This window comes from Coptis chinensis, chromosome 7 (genome assembly GCF_015680905.1).
Source record: "Coptis chinensis isolate HL-2020 chromosome 7, ASM1568090v1, whole genome shotgun sequence".
NCBI lineage: Eukaryota > Viridiplantae > Streptophyta > Magnoliopsida > Ranunculales > Ranunculaceae > Coptis > Coptis chinensis.
Genome location: NC_141462.1, coordinates 4,137,754 through 4,155,664, shown reverse-complemented (window position 1 = coordinate 4,155,664; position 17,911 = coordinate 4,137,754). Strand labels below are relative to the sequence as shown.

Below are 17,911 nucleotides of genomic sequence, written 5' to 3'. Positions count from 1 at the left end.
GTATGTTTGATATCAAAGTTGATGTAGTACCACTCACAACGAATTATGATCAATAGCAAATGTCTGTCACTAAGAATCTTCTAGTCTATCCACATACTCGTAAATGGATTCACAGGCCGAGAACTCTTATGTTAGATTAGGGACCCTTGTGTTTAATTCCTATTTGTACTCTTTCCATTAAAGAGAATCAGTTAGTTAGTGAAACTAACTGGAGGATAGTTTATTGTTGAAACAATTCAACCCGACTCTTAGAAAATACATAACATACGTGAGAGTTCCAGTAAAGAGAAAGTTAGTTGCCAAAATGGTGATGTGGCATATGTGCCACACAAGCATGTCTAGCAAGAGAATGTTTAGAGTGAGAACGAGAACAACAGATGGCGAGTTTATGGAACCCCTTAACTTTCAAACTTTTAAGAGTTGTAGTAGTAGGTTTGTAGGGTTTTTTTTTTAGCAAAAAAAAAAGTTGTAGGTTTGTAGCGAACCGGGAATATTCTGCTTGACGCGATGGTGAGAATGTCGCGAGGTGGGTTGATGCAAAGAGGGAAACTAATTTCAAAAGCAATGTTTAGTAGTAATATATATTAAGAAGCAGCTGATCAAACGTGCAATCAAGTTTATCAATGAGTTAGCTGGCAAATCAAGATTTGTCATACACTTTTAAGAGTTGTAGTTGCATACAGGATGCAGCGCATCATGAGATACATTTTAAGCGCGTCAGTTTGTGCATAAAATTGAGCGCATTCAACTAAACTTAGGGTGTTTCGCGAACAAATTTTATCCCAGAAGGCATTTGAAGTCATGAATGTAATCTTACAATCAAATGAACCATTTGATCGAGTTTTGGCATTCTCCCAAGTCTCATGAAAGATTATGTAAAATTTTGTTTTCTGCCGAGTGGCAAAGCAATGTCAAGAAAAGGGAATTGCCTTCTGAAAAATCCCATGCCCAGGAGCAAGTATTGCTAAAGGATCATGGGAAGACTTTCTCTTTACAAAAGTTTCCCATTGAGGGCCAAAATGTGATTCCCACTCTTTCTTTGAGTCGTAATGTGCCAAATATTGCTTCATCCCAATATTAGTTCTGTCACAAAAATTCAAGATTCTTTTGCTCTGGTTTAAGATATTCTCAAGGCTATGGTCTCCTTTGCTAGATGGCAATGCAGAGAAAAGGAATGACACTATGTAGAAAATATCTTCATCTGGAATAACAGCAGAAGTTCTATTGTCCCACCTGCAAAAGAAAATTGCTCAATAAATTGGTAATTCAAACATAGGTTTGGCTCAAAAGCTGGATTGAAGACTAACTTGGTGAACTTCATAAAAAGTGAAAAAAAGGTGAAAGTTCATGGTACAAAACGGCAATTGTTTCCATTTCCAACTATTCATATAAACTTCCTATATATATAACTAGGTGCTTATTTATGAGTAGTGCTACACGGACTTACTTTTTAGACCTACTATTGCGACTGACCTATTTGGATAACGTTAGTTTGCATGGCAATACATACGGACAAGTATCTCTATGTAAATCAATAATTAACACTTTTGACACATCAGTAGGTTCAAAGAGTAGGTCAAATAAGTGGGTCGGTTTAGCATTACTGGCTTATTTGTAGCTTATATTTTCTTTCTAATATAAGCTACAAATAAGCACCTAGTTAAGCATTCCAAACTGATTGAAAGATTTCATGGATTATTATAACAAAGTAGTAATAGTTGTATTACTTGGATTTGTTAAGTGGGTAAAGTAGGATAAGACCATCGCTAGAATCTGTAAGAATCTTGCCAAAAACCTCCTGAGCAAATTCGTGAATTCTACTTCGAGGAATGAGAAGATTGAGCCATGGGTGCGGAACTTCCCAAAGGCCTTTGGACCGAAGATTTATTTCAGCAAAATGCACCCTGTCTAGAAATTCTAAATATGAGACTTCTGTTACAAAAAGCGTCGATGAAATGAAGTTCAACTCTGATAAGAGAATATCCAGTTCCTGCACAATTATGAGCGAAAAGTTTAGGCACTATTATATTTGTTCCATAAAGTGCTTCCATGCATATGCCCGTATAAGCGAACATAATTGTGTACTAAATAATTTTGTTCAAGCAGGCACTAGTGACTGTTAAGTACACACTGTCAATTCATTGTTTCACCTGATTTGTGTTATTATCTGTCTCACTGGGGGTGAAGTACATGGCCATTTCTAGACAGAAGAGTATTTTCCCATCCGAGTTAAACTGACTGGCTTCAAGTGGATATCGGGGACTAAAGGAAGATCTCCAGTTATTGAGCAGACCTGATCTGTTTATTGCAACAAAACCTTCAATAAAATCAAATGTCTTCTTGGAAGATATTAGATGTTCTTGGTCTTTGGTGAACATGAAAAAGTCCATGTACACAACTCTAATCCATTTTACCTGCGCACGGATCATGGTCCATTTCAAACTAAATAAGTAACTATCAAGTCTTGATAACTAACAACAACAACAAAAGTATATGTTCCTTACCATTTTTGGTGCAGGTTGTAGCTTGATTTTAGCTCGAGTTATGATACCAAACTGACCTAAACCCCCTAGAACACCATGAAAGAGATCCGCATTTTGCTTTTCTGAACATATTTTTAGTTCTCCCGTCCCTACCAGTCACAAGATAAGTATTTTATTCAGAGTTTCAGACTCGATACCAATTTGAGCCAAGTCAAATTAGTCTAGTTTCAAGTGGACTTTTAGAAAATTAGAAACAATAAAGTATAAGCAGAATATGAGCATGCATGTAATATACCGATCTACAAACCTGTAACAACCTCTAACTGGTGAACGTTACTGATTTGAGGACCATGCTTGAATGCCTGACCACTAATTCCAGCATTCGATAAAGTTCCACCTACAGATAAATGAAGGTAATCTGTCCAAGACTTTGGTGTGAGTCCATACTTAAGACTCTCATGCAGAACATTTATCCATAACTCTCCACCAGAAACATCAATGTAAGAGAACTTCTTACCACTATGAACCTTCGGTTCAGGTGTTAAGAGTGATTCCATTTTAATTACTACACCTCTATGAGATTGTGCTTGGCCTTGGGTTGAATGACCATTGCCTCTAGCAGCAATCGTGAGTTCTGAGTATGACCCCATTTGGAAAATATAGCTAACAGTTGTAGCTATATCTAAAACTGAATATGGATGAAGAATGGCCAAAGGGTAGTAGTGGTATTGGTTACCGAAGTCTTTAGCAGCAAGACCTACACTGTCGAAGTCGAGATAACCATCAAGATTAAGTGCTTTTAGTGAACTAGTTGATGAGGTGAGAGGGAAATTGCAGCAGAAGTTAGTCATAGCAGTAAAACAGCTTAAGAATGTCACCATGATGAACCTTAGGAATATAATGTGATTGTGCCTATGGTAGAGGATGGGAAATAGGATACTCATACTCGCATGAAGTATAAAAGTCGAAGAGATTTATCAAGTTGGATGCAAACAAAGAGCTAAAACTGGTGAATTTATAGAAAAACTGTGAGTGGCGTTGGGGCAGTGAAGCCTATTGGTTACCGCTGAAAGTGTTAGCACGTTTGTTCATTGCTTTATTAGTTCATCTCCTTTTAGGAGATAGGAATTGCGTCACAATTCACAACAACCCAATGATGCTCTACCACGTGTACAACAAGACATAAATTTGGCTTGGATTCTGTACTGTTCTGAACTTTTGTATTGTTTTCTTTGGCAAACTGAGCAGAATCTTGGTCTCAGCCTCTCTGACGACCAACCTAATTAAGCATGTGAAACTCGGAAAATTTTGCTTCCTTTTTGCTTTTGAGGGGATGACAAAAGATGAAGAAAAATCTACTCAAAACAATAAAACAGTTATAATGGGATCTATGATCTATTTGAATTGAGTAAAAATCCGCAAAACATTTCTCAGTGCTTAAAGCCAAATGCAACATAGTTTCCAGAGAATGAGGCTAACATTCTTGCGTGTTGGCTACTTGTACGTATAGGACAGATAGAATGGTTCAACGATTTAATCTTTTTTTTTTTTTTTTTTCCGATGCAAAACGATTTAATCTTTATGATATATATGGTAAGTTGGTAACAGTTAGGTATAGAACACGATTAGATTCCGTAACTTAATTTGTAAATATAGAGAATATAATTTCATATCGATCGATTAGATGTATTTGGATCATTTTCAAGCAATCACTCATATAATCTTCCAATACCTGATAAGAATACCTAGACATAGACAATAATGTGTGCTAAATAGGACTCTTGGAGAAAAAGATTCGGAAACGTGTGTCTTATACAGCTATTACTCTGTAATAAAGCAAAGAAGCTTTAGTCTCATAGAGAAACATGTGCTTACATCCCACAGGCTTTTGAGGGTAGCGAATAGTATGGGAGATTGCTATATCGGATCCCAGCACTTAAATAATGCCGACAAGCATCTCAAAGTGTGGTGGTGTACTTAGTCTTACTAAGAAATGGGATGTAGAATCACAAAATATTGTCTTAAAACTTGATCCCCCAGGTAAGAATGTGTTGTTCTGGTCGCCGAACCATGTAATGTCATCTCCTTATCTAAGTATCCATAAATATCAAAGATACCAAAAAATTCCCAAAACCTTTAGTTACAAGACACGTCTTGTACTATGCTCAGAAAAGCTGAAGAGTCAGGGAAATTTGACTTTCACCTACTAAAATTGCCTGTGAACCAATTGTTGAAAGGCACGGATGTACTTGTGCTCCAAAGGCTGCATGATAGGGGATATGATCCTGATCAATTTAAGTGTTATTTTGAGATACCCCTTATATTTTTCACGTACTTGGAACTGTTTTTTTTTTAACTTTTTTTGCTTACAACAAAGTTTTACCACTCTGGAGGGGACGGGGTTTGGCGGACCCCTACCAGTTTAAATTAAATGAAAAAGTGACTGATACAATGGGATAAATTATCGAGCCTTACCCCTACAGGTGGAAAATGTGCATCCTAAAACAGCAAAAGCATCACGCATATATGTTATATATATACGGTTGTACCAACTTCCGTTTATAAATCAAGTCAGATTCGCAAAACTACTAAAGTTATATGATTATCAATTTATCAGTATATATGAATTTCTGAAAATACAAGGATTCCCCATCTCCAAAAGTTTTTAAAATAATTTACAATTATTGCCCCTCACATCAAACTTAGTTCCTGGCTTCATCCCCGCTTTCATATGCTAAACATTTCCCAGCAAGTAATGGCCTGAGGGGGTTGCACATATTTCTCTCATTGTCAGAGTGCACAAGAGAAGGAGTTCAGTTCTTCATGAGTAAAAGTAAGATATTGGAACTTGGAAGAGCAATCTGAAGGTTGGCCCCTACTAATTATGTTGAAGTAGCTATATTGGTCAACAACACACATGACATTCAGATGGTCAGTTGCATTTAGAGCAACAATAAACTAAACGATTGGTTAAACCAGTTACAATGGTTTTTCACTTTGTCATATCTGTAGGGGCCTGATATATTGTTTCATCTGTTGACATATGGAGGCATGGTAATAGACTGAACGCAATTTGACGCAAGAATGATAATTTTGTAAAGGCTACTTGAACTAATTCATTTCTCTATACATGTACCTACTAGGCTACTACCTAGTGCCTGTCTGCTAGCATTTTAAGTCCGAGATGCCAGAATGTACTTCGATAGAACATGAATTTCTGACATCGCCCTTTACATGTTAGTGACAATGCAATCGGATTTCCAGTATAGCATTTTCTTTTCTTTTTAGCCAATCAAAAAAAAAAAAAAAATCTTCATACACAGTTAATTTAATTTTGGATGCTATACAAGGCTATACAAGGCTCTAATGATAATTTAATTTGGATTGCGATGCAAAAGCACAAAGGATCCATATGCCACGCTTACTAATTGGCGCACGACTAAAAGTAAAAGAAGAAAATACTGTTAAGCAGAATTTGTTGTTCCATTACTACCTACACTAGTTATTAGTGATGGTATGCTAGCTACTGCGAACTGCTAAAAGCCTAAAAGTCTTTAGTTAAATCAGATCAGTCAATCCATGTCTCCTTATCTGCCTTCTTCAACTGAGCAGCAGTTACAAAAATTGTTTCCATCTTGAATCATCGCTTAGTTAGTCTGAATCTAGTAATTAATCTATCTATCTATCATCAAAACTCCGAAGTGCCTTACATGATTGTCTCAACTATATAGACACGTCCTCAAAGTCTGATACAGCCTTCCATCTAGTCAAGCATGCCTTGTTTTACAAAACAAAATAATCTTGGGATTTTCTTCACCTTCCTTCAGAGCATATACTTAAGGGTTACTTTGCTACCTCCACCAAGGAGCCACAGTTTAGTTTATTAGTAATAATAGCTTAAGTTAGTGTAGCTAATAGAGTTGCCCATCGCAGTGCATTGGATAACTTGGTTTTTCTAACGGATCACCTAGCCCAGTGACTGGTGATAGATCCTACACGCAACTTAGTTCTACCTCGGATAAAAAGTATTCAATAAATTTTATATATAAGTATTCATCATACACAATACACAAGATTTATTAAAAGCTCTGGACTATAGTATGCTGGAATGAAAGAAATTCATAATCATTGTTCATTTGATCGGGATTTCATAATGGGCCCTTTCATAATTGCCAGAATTCTGACAGCTCAAAAACCGGAATTCAAACATGTTCCAATCAAAATTCAAAATTTGCATTTTTTGACCCTTACACTATTGTTTTGATTTCTTCAAAGACAAAAATTAAAATGTTCAATGGAATTATGAGATTCCATTCGAAATCACGAACTATGATTAAAATTGGTGACTTTCAATATTCGAATCATAGTACAAAATATCGCGATATATTACGATATATATATTTATATTTCAACAAAAAATAAATAAATATCGTGATATATTTAGAGATACTTACAACTGCAAATATCTACAATATTTCGATAATATTATCGATATTTTATGATATATTGTGATATTTATAAATATTTTACGATATTTTGTGTATGTAATAATTTTATTTAATATTTATCATTATATTTCAAATAAATATAAATTATATATCAAAAAATATCAAAAAATATCTATAATATCTATGATATTTATCGATATTTTAGATATATCTATTATATTTGCATATAAAACAATGTCAAATATCTTTAAAAATATATATATATTCACCATACATATCCATAAATCAGAAATCTATATTTTACTATATTTTGATATTTTGTACTATGATCCGACCAACCCCTCAGTTGATAATCGTGATCTGCCACTAGACCATACGATTGATGGTCGGCGAGCCCATGTGTATGTAAGTACAACCTTTAAATAATGTAGGACTATCGCATTTTCATTTGGGATTGTCCTCTTTGACAGACACCCCAAAAAAGGGGAGACGAGTCACAATCGCGCTTAACCACATAGCCATTTCAAAGCCATACACGGGTCACGGGCATACCTACGAAAAAAACCACCCAATGTTGAAGCCTATATATAGACAGTGGAGACCTGATTGACTGATTCCCACTTCAGAAGAAAAAAGCATCAATTCTTGGTACTTGATCTCCCTTTTTCTCGGCTAGGATAAGAACTTACAAACCTTCACTCCTCAAGTCGACAAGAGTCTACTCTTGCTAATTAAAATTGGAGGGATACATAGACTATTAGTGATAAGCATCCAAAAACTGTGTAAATAACCTCCTTAATAACATTTAACATTTGGTTTGGGTCAATAAGATATTTAGTAAATGAAAATAATAACGGTTTTCATGTTTTTGGCCAAAATAGTCAATGTCAGATATGTAGAAAAGATAACAAAATTTCGTAAAATCATATCTTTTGATTCTGAACTCCGATTTGGGCATGTGAAGTATCAAAAAAATCAGTGCGGTGAGTTCTACGCAATAGTATATAATTTCTATAAATTGACTCGACTGGAAATTAAAACAAGTCAGAACCAAAACAAAATAAAAATCCAATTACTATTCACCATGGTTAAGTGGAAGCTTATGTGTTTTTCCAATTTCTCCACTTAATAAGTGCACAAACCACTCTTAATTATTTATTTTGTAATGGGAATTACTATTCACTCACTTTCTCCACTTATATTAAATTAAAAAATAGTAATTTCCATTATAAAAGTAGATTAATTTGTAACATTTGGATTGAAAATGTGAGATGTAATCTTGGCTACCCATTTCACTATTTTGTAACTATAAATAGGAGGGTGGTGTTATCAATAAATGTGCCAATTCCTTTGTGGCCAATTCACATGAGGCTTTTTAGCCAATTCTCTCTCTCTTTCTTTCTAAATTAGTTAGTTAGTTAGTTTTAAAAATAGTTAGAGTAATATAGTTTAATCATAATTATGAAACATCTTAGTTTAATGATCTTAGGTTAAACCCTTCCCAAGAGGAGGGTGTAATGAAGTCGTGAAAAATAAAACTCCATTGATAGAGGTGCTCATAGCCTTGATATAACAAACTTGTCCTTTAAATCAAATTACAAAATAGTTGTTATGGAGAATGAGTTAGCGATCAAGAATGTTCTCTAAGCTAGAGATAGAGTTCACTCTTGATTCCATATGCTAGTAATACTCTTTAGAGATAAAGAGATATTACTAGGGATCAAAAGTTAAGTTTTTGAGTTGATTTGTCTATGAATCAACTAAAAGATGATAATTTGGAATGAATCTACTAATATAAATGGAGCATTTGAAATCAATAGGTGGATTTAAACTCTTCTCTTCTTTCTTTCTTCTTTCTTATAATTTTATTTTATTATTTTCATAGTAATAAGTAGTTTAGTAATCCAAGTAAAAAAAATTTCTCTCTTCCCTATTGATTTGACTTTAACTTGATCTCCATTCCACATACTTTGATACTCTAGCTATAACACAACGAAGATTTAAGAGAGTAAAGTATTGATTGTAACTGAGTTGCGTGTGTGTTGTGTCTTTGCATTACATACATACAATTTGGTAAACATCAATTAACATGCCCCCTGCCGCAAGGATGTTGTTGCTACTTACATAACAAATAATGGGTACCCAAAATAATTTAACGAAATTAGCGAATTGGCGATGAATCAATTTACTGGGATAATACATATCATTTTACTCTATTAGTTGTTGCCTTAATGGATCAAACAATTACATTTACAATTTTAGTTGATTGTAATGCAGTGAAATGAACTTATATTATATAGTTAGATTGTGGCTTCATCAAGTCATTGTTGGGGAAAATGATACCAATCAATTCCCGCTAAGATAGTTTGTATATGGACACTCTAAACTCCAATCAAAATACAAGTTTTCACTGCAACCAACAATCTCAAACCTAAGCTATGAAATTAATTCAATTAACTATCACAAACAAACAATAACAATGTAATGTATGGGGTTTTTGGGTTTGTTAAAGTGTGAGGGTTTTTCACAGGGAGGAAAACCGCTGGGATGAAAGTGGAGGAAGAGGAGAACTCATGGTATTCCTAAATTAATAGGAGGAGTGTGTGTGGAGGAGTCATTGACAAAACTTTGGGTGATCCATTATTGTGGTATGGAGGAAGACTTCAAGAACTTCTCTTAGTTGGGCCTTGTTCAAATTGGGTTGAAATTTTGTGATTTTAGTTTTGTTTGGTTGGGCGGAACTTATTAGTTGTTTTGGGGCAACACACTTTTGCAACTTGATTGTCATGAAACTACTATAACAATTACATTTAGTTTTGTTTCTTTGGGCAATGGGAATAATGTCTTTTGTTTGGGAAAAGTAGTATTTTGAATTTTGAATTTTTTCTAGAGGTTTTTTTTTTTAAAATTTTCAAAACCAAAAAACTTATTAGCTCTTGGTTGGCAAAAACCTATTAGTTGTTCTTGGGCCAATTTGATGTTTGGGGTTTGTGGGTTGGTCCTTTTTTTTATGTCCTAAAACAAAAAAAACGGGGGTGGTTGGATAAATAGGTAATTTTAGACTTTGGGCTTGAGTAATTTAGTTTTTCTATTTGGTCTATACATATATTGGTCTTGACTAATGTCTTGACCTCATTCCAACCTTTTGATTGTTGACCATTGACTATTGATTGTTTATTATGTTACTTTTTATATATTAAATTTTATGAACTAATCCAATAGTAGAATGTTGTGAAAGCCTGCATAAACTGGTTTGTCATTATCTAAGAGAGATTTGACATTGATATTGTGCAATTTTTGTAATAAAGAGGACTTTTGTTTATTTGAAATTTTTTATGGGTTTTTGGAAGTTGAGAGTGCATCACACCTCGAAAATCGAAGAGTTGGGAACAAATATTGTTTTTCCGATTTTGTCAAAATTTGGGGTGTGACAACTACTCCCCCTGCAAATGTAAACAGACAACTAGAAGTGGACTTCACCAAGTCAACATCACCTGCCATGTCTGCATCTGTGTAGCCTTCAAGTAAGGTCTTACTCCCCCCCAAAACACAAACACGCTTTGGAAGTGCCCTTGAGATATCTCGATATCCACTTAACACCTTCCCAATGCTCTTTACCCGGATTTGACAGAAATCAGCTTACAACACCAACAACGAAAGCACTATCCAGTTTTTTACACATCATTGCATATATCAAACTGCCCACTGCAGATGCATAAATAATCTTTTGCATTTATTTCTTCTCATGCTCACCCTTCGGACACTTAGCTTTGGTCATGCGGAATTGGCCACCAAGTGAACAACTCACCAATTTCACTTGATCTATGTTGAATCTCTTCAACACCTTCTCAATATATCTTTCTTAAGAAAGCCATAATTTTCCACTTTTTCTGTCACGAGTGATCCGCATACCAAGTATCTATTTTGTTTGAACCAAATCATTCATATCAAAAGACTTACTAAAGTCTTTCTTCAACTTGGATATTTTGTTGATATTTTGGCCAACTATCAACATATCATCCACATACAACAAGAACACTATGAAATCCCAATCTGAAACTTCTTAACAAACACAGAGTGATCGGAAGTAAACTTCTTGTAGCCATATTTCACCATAAATTACTCAAACTTCATGTACTCTGCCTCGGTGCCTCCTTCAACCTATACAAACTCTTTCTCAGTTGCATACTGATAAGCACCCAAAAGTGTAGTTTTGAACCCTTAATAGTATTCTATTTAAGCCAATTATGTTTATAATAAATAAGAATTAGTAATGTTTACGTGTTTTTGTGTATTCCAGGTCTTGAAGATGTTTATGTGCTTAAAGATGCCATTTTGCATGGAAAACGAGTCAAGATGATTGCTGAGGAAGTTCTACGTTTAAACCCCAATAATCATGAAGAAAAGCCTTTTTCAATCCTAGTCAAAGTCAATTCGGGTAGAAAAAGAAGAAAAGTCAACAGAACTTCAAATTGGCGTATCTGTAGACTCGGGCCTTGGAATTGGGCCTAATTTATGTCAAAATTACCAACTCGGAATAAGTTTTTCAATGGACTCGGCCTTGCCCCAATCAGAGCTATAAAAGTATATAAAAAAGGCACTGAAGTAATTTCCAGCATAATTGGCCCTTTTAGACTTAACCTAATGGACTTTGGCCGGGATCACTTTATAGAGGCCTAAAGTCCCCCTTTTTGGCCTATGCACGAAAATGTAACCATAACCCTCTCCTATATAAAGAGGGTTAAGGCTAAACACTCTCACTCCTTCCCCTTCTTAGTTAATAATTAGTTTAGTGTAGTTGTAGTTTAGTTTAGGGTTAGAATTAGTTTAGTTGTAGCCACCATTAATTTCCCATCAATAAAAGCTTAGTTTAGTATTCAATTCTCTTTATTCTTATGTTTTACATTATTGTTTTAATTTAGTTCTTCCAATGACACAAGGCTAAAACCTCCATTAGAGGGGGTTTATGAAGTCACATGGGGATGGTTAGTATTTAGTTTGTTATTGTTTTTGCATTAGAATTTCAAGTCTTTTGTTGTGAGTTTCTAGAGATAGAACTCATAACAAAGGGCTAGAGTTTAGAGCCGCCATCAAAGAGATTTGTCTTAGAGCTAAACTCTCATGCTAGTGAAACCATGATCAGAGATGACTTGGTATTCACTAGGGATCTATATTCGATTCGATGACTAACTAATAGCCAATCGAATCGCTTGATGGAATTTCCCCTCTCTAATTATGTTTCTCATATTTAATACTTTTTCATATCTTTAATAAACTGTTTTCATATCATTATTACTCTCTCATTAGTGCAATAGTTAGCTAGTCTAAATTCGTGTTAAATACGTACAAGCAAGAGTGGTTCGAATACAACTACTCTCCTCTTCAACACATGTTTAGAAAGTATAAATACTGATTGATAGAATGATTTTAGCATGTTAAAACTACTGTTTTCACATCTACTTTTATCATCTTGTCACATACCATGTGCTCCTTGTCTTTTACTTCAAAACCCTCTCGCTGGTCCATGTAGACATCTTCATCAAGATCACCATGAAGAAAAGTTGTCTTGACATCTATTTGTTCAACCTCTAGGTTCATACTTGCAGCCAAACCTAATACCACACTGATAGAAGTCGATCATCTTAACCACTGGAGAAAAAAAAAATTCATCAAAGTCAATGCCTTTCCTCTGACTAAATCCCTTCATAACAAGGCAAACTTTGTGCCTTGGATCTGGATTACTATTTTCATGCTTGACTTTGAAAACCCACTTGTTCTTGAGAACTTTTCTTCATTTGGTTTCTCAACCAAGTTATAAGTATGATTCTTATACAAAGAACTCATCTCATCTTGCATGGCCTTCAACTATTTCTCACTGTCTATACCTTCAAGAGCCTTTTGATAGTACATAAGTTCTCCATCATCGGATAGTAATACATACGTATGTGGAGGGTACCCAGTTGAAGTTTGTCTTTCTCTCTTAAATCTCCTCGCCTCATCTTCTTATTGCTCATGAGGATATACTTATTCTTGCCCTCAGGTGGTGGTTCATGCACATTATCTGCATCTTCTATCTCAATAGATTCAATCTCATTATAAACAATAGGATCATCATCATTAGCCTCAAACCCATGGTTATCTGCATTCTCAATGTCTTCTGCCGGTTGTTCCACTACCGAAACTTCCGGTTCTAAATCAACAAGGTCATCAACAAAAGCTTCTAACTTCTCACCATTCTCAAAGTTATCTATTGTTTGGTTTTCCAAGAACATAACATCTCGACTTCGAATTACCTTCTTGTTAATCGAATCATAAAGTTTGTAACCAAACTTCTCATCCCCATAACCAAGAAAAATAAATTATTTGGTTTTGTCATCAAGCTTAGACATCTCATCATTCGGAATATGAACAAATGTTATACACCCAAATACCATCAAGTATCCATAACCAACATATCTCTGCCTGACTATACTCTCTCTGGATAATCACTATTTAGAGGTTTCGAATGTGATAGCTTGATCACATATACGGTTGTGCGCATTCCTTCTACCTAGTAACTCTTTGGTAACATACTTGGAGTGGGACAACATGCATCTCATCCTCTCTACAGTGGGATGATTCATCCTCTCGGCTATACCATTGTGTTGCAGTGTCTTGGGCACTGTCTGCTCATGATGAATGCAAAACTCTTCAAACGGCCCAATGCACTCTTCCCCATTATCTAAACGGATACACTTCAAAAGCTTTTCAGTCTCTCTTTCCACCATACCATGAAAAGTCTTGAACACACTGAGAACCTCATCCTTGGTCTTCAAACCATATGCCCATACCTTTCTTGAAACATCATCAATGAAAGTCAAGAAGTATAAAGCTCTTCCGTGGGACTTTATTTTCATGGGACCACATAAATTATAGTGTACTAACTCAAGAACATTTTCTTTGCGGTGAGAGGGGGATTTTTGGAAATTAAAGATATTATATGTTGTTTTCCAACCAAATAATGAATACATTTATTTAAATATGTACCTTTGATATTTGACAACACATTTTGCTAATTGGCAAGAACTTCCATGCATTTCTGTCCCATATGACACAATCTTTTATGTCATAGTTCGGTGGAAGCTTCTTCTTATGCCGCATTTAACTCTGTTTTACACAAACTAACTTGTGTCTTGTAACAACATTTCTTCCTTTTGGCTACCACAAAGAAACATTTGCTTAGTTTCCATACCTCATTACCAAACGAGCTCTGGAAACCATCATCTAACTTCCTAACAAAAATTAGGCTTAGTCGAAGATCAGGGACATGTCTTACATCCTTTAGTGTCAAGGTGTAACCGGCACTAGTTTCCACATGAACATCACCAATCCTTGTAATCCTTGAGACTCCACTGTTACACATCTTCACCTCACCAAAATCACCACAATTGTAGGTAGTAAATAAACTCATATGCGAGTGTGACGTGATAGGACACTCTAGTATCTACCACCCACTTTGTATCCTGACAATGAGGTACTAACATAATACTCACCACAATATGACACAATTCCCAATAGATCATCATCTTAAACTACTGTGGTAGTATCTCAACTTGTGCTTCAATTCCATTCATCTTTACCATGTCTTTGTGTACATAGTTATTCTTCTCATCTCTCTTTAGTGATCTACACTCATACTTGAAGTGACCCTTGGTGGCACAGTAGTAACATTGTCTCTCTTTCTCAGGAGTTCTAGATTCACCCCTAGATTTGCTTCTATCATCACCTCTAGAATGAGGTGGTTTTCTACTCTTACCTCCCCCCGTTTTTCTATGGCAAAGATCTCTAAGTGAGAGGAGCTACTCCGTGAACCCCTTCTTGTCTCCTCATTCAATAATGCACCGCTAACCATTTCCATTGAAACAATTCCATCCTTAGCGACTCCGCCAAAAGAAACTCCCAAAGTCTCCAAACTATCGAGTAAAGAGTTCAATAATAACAAAGTTTCAACTCGTTACTCATATCAATCTTCATCAAATGCAACTGATTGATGGTATTATGTACTTCATTAAGATGCTCAGACATTGAAAAACAGTCTTTATACTTTGAGTTAGCAAACTTCTTAATGAGTAACACTTTGTTTCCCGCAGACTTTCTCTCATAGTGGTCTTTCAATTTCTTCCACAAGCTAAAAGCGATAATCTTTTGGGATACATGTATGGTGGAATACACTATCATCAATCCACTATCAAATGTGCCCAATAACTTTTCTATCAAGCTTGCTCCAATTGGCCACGGATACTGCATCCGATTATACTATTTCATTCTCAATGGGTTGTACCAAGTCTTTGCAATAAAACAAGTCTTCCACGTTGACTTTTGAAATTGTGTAGTTACTTCTATTTAAACTAGTCATACGAATGTTTATAAAATGATCCATCTTCAACAAACTATTTCAACTCAAACCTCCTCTTAGGAATTTAATCAAACACCTTTCGAGCAAAGCTTGGAACAACAACCTTTGTGATTGATCTAGCTACGGCTCTGATGTCCACTTGTTGGGGAAAACGATACCAATCGATCCCCTCTAAAATAGTTTGTATATGGACACTCTAAACCTCAATCAAAATTTAAGTTTTCATTACAACCAACAACCTCAAACCTAAGCTATGAAATTAAGTCAATTAACTATCATAAACAAGCAATAACAATGTAAAGTAAAAACATAACACAATGAGACACAAGATATATCGTGATTCGGCCAATGATGACTACTTCCACAAGAGCAAATCTTTTTATAAGAGTGAAAAATAAGATTACAATCACTCCTCCCAAGTATCTCCACACTTACTAGATCTCTCTTCACTAATCTCTCTATTTACAAGTTTTATCTCTTTGCAAGAGTTTTCTCTTAATTTTTGTTGCCTCTCAAAATTGGTTTTCTTTTTCTCTTGTTGTTATTTGTAAGAAACCCTAAGAGCATCTTTAGGAGAGATACCAAAAAAATACCAAATATTTGAACCAAACCAAATACCAAACCAAACCAGCACCAAGCAACTTCAGAAGAAACATCAAATATTTGATACCAAACCACGCACGGCTTTCACAAAACCGCGCAAGAGACCAATCTCAAGCCCACGCAGTTTTCGGTAAACTGCGACACATCAAAATTTAGTGTTCGAAACACTACGAGACAGAGGCCCAAACTAACACCAAAGCCCACGGAGTATTTTGCAAAACCGCGCGGTTTATCCAAAGCCGCGAGAGAGATTTGATACAACACCAAAGCAAACATCAAATTTTCACCGATTTAGTATTTGTTTTGGTGTTTTCATCAATATGTGTCTCTCCTAAAGATCCTCTAACTTTTTTTATATAGTATGCTGAAATTTTGGTGAGCCACAAAATTTCAATTAATCTCAGTTTATCTAAAAAAACCAAAACTCTCTTCTTCTCATATGGTGAGGGATTACGCAACAATCACATCACTCGCATCACTTACGAGAATTTTGAGTTTAGTATAACAGATTAATTGGTAACATAAAACATGCCTAGTACTATAAAGTTAAACCAACCAACTCACGTACACTTGAAGTATCCTCTCTAATATCACAGTTCATAACTTTTTTTGGGTGTAGGTTACGTTCATAACTGGAATAAGAACAAGAATTATGAAAAGGAAATATCTACTAGCTAGACTATTTAAACCAACCTTTTTTTTGGTGAACTATTTAAACCAACCTAATCAGCGTTCAAATACAATCAAACTTCAATTCATCAATGCTTGTCAAGGGAACTTGTAAACATTTTGCATCCTGCACCCGCTTTACTGCAACAAATATATTCGTATCAAATGCATGAAATACATGACTACTATAACTCATTAAATTACCATTTCACCCTAAGTTTGTTACTCACGAAGTCACAATATGCAAATGCCAAGTACTTTCAAGTACTTTCTCAGCTAACTTTGACTATATTCTCTTTCAAGAACCTTCAGTTTATTTTCACACTAGTGTGTATCTCTCAGCCACTTTAAAGTTTGAACATTCCGAAAAACTCCATTTTTCAGTTGAAGAATGACATACTCTATCCAAATAAGACAATCTAACTTTTATAATTCATGCGTCCATTAAAGTAAAATACGCTAGTTAATTTCTACCTAGATGAATTTCCATCTGGCTTTCTAATACCTCTATAAATTCCATCTTCCTATAGATGAATGATCGAGCACCTTTCAAAGGTTAGACGGAACTATAAGTTTTTTTCCTTCTTTTGCATGCTTTATTTAATCTTTTTTGTTCTCTTCTATATTCTACATTTCTTGATCTATACTCTTCTATAACATCTAACATGTTCACTCCTAGACGAAATATAATCCCTGGTCGTATAGTTCTACCTTTTTATAGTTTAACTTGCATCAAACTTTCAATTGAGCTTAGAAGAGAGAATTTGTATACTAAAACATATGTTATTATTCTTCTTATGTTTTGTCGATATATAAAAAAACAAATGTTGTTCCTAACTACAATTTTCTTGATATCTATGGTATACTTTTCATTCCCACCAGGGTTAAAGTCTAGCCAGACTTACTGAAAATTGCAAAACAAACCTGTGAAAAGACTACCCCATGACCTAGGGAAAAATAAACCAGGGACATTTGGGGATGAATGTGAAGAAGCTAGCCCTTTAGAGATAAGCAGCGAGGTGGAGATGTTTCCCTCCAAAGACACGTTGAAAATATTTCAAAAACCGCATCTCGCTGCTTGTCTGCTAAGATGCCTCTTCTACTCATCTCCTGTTTATAGTAATAACTCAATCATCTAAAGCAAGGTGTTTTACGACTTCAGCTCTCAAATATTAATACTTAATCTTTCGAATAGGAAATTAATTTGTGAAAAGTCTTGAAGGCATGGAGAAACATACTGATATATGTTATGTATGTTCTTTAGTTCACTGGACATTTATCATCTTTACTCTCTTAATTCCTTTCAGGTGCTA

General features: G+C 35.1%; 1 protein-coding gene across 1 annotated transcript; it reads right to left on the bottom strand.

The window, feature by feature from the left end:
* Window positions 1–596: 596 nt before the first annotated feature.
* On the bottom strand, window positions 597–3,451 carry LOC147485350 (cytokinin dehydrogenase 1-like). Its single transcript, XM_086571700.1, has 5 exons — window positions 2,791–3,451; window positions 2,505–2,632; window positions 2,151–2,414; window positions 1,728–1,990; window positions 597–1,233 (listed from the first exon to the last, which is right to left on the bottom strand). Exons 1-5 carry the CDS (start codon window positions 3,425–3,427, stop codon window positions 912–914), a joined length of 1,614 nt encoding a protein of 537 aa, XP_086427826.1. The 5' UTR covers window positions 3,428–3,451; the 3' UTR covers window positions 597–911.
* Window positions 3,452–17,911: the final 14,460 nt, after the last annotated feature.

Bases quoted from the DNA above. Each gene is read 5' to 3' on its own strand.
- LOC147485350 (XM_086571700.1), bottom strand. From the start codon at position 3,427: ATGAGTATCCTATTTCCCATCCTCTACCATAGGCACAATCACATTATA. The intron at 2,633-2,790 runs GTTTGTAGATCG...TGTGACTGGTAG, and splicing joins CCAGTTAGAGGTTGTTACAG to GGACGGGAGAACTAAAAATA. The intron at 1,234-1,727 runs GTAATACAACTA...TTTCTTTTGCAG, and splicing joins TACCCACTTAACAAATCCAA to GTGGGACAATAGAACTTCTG.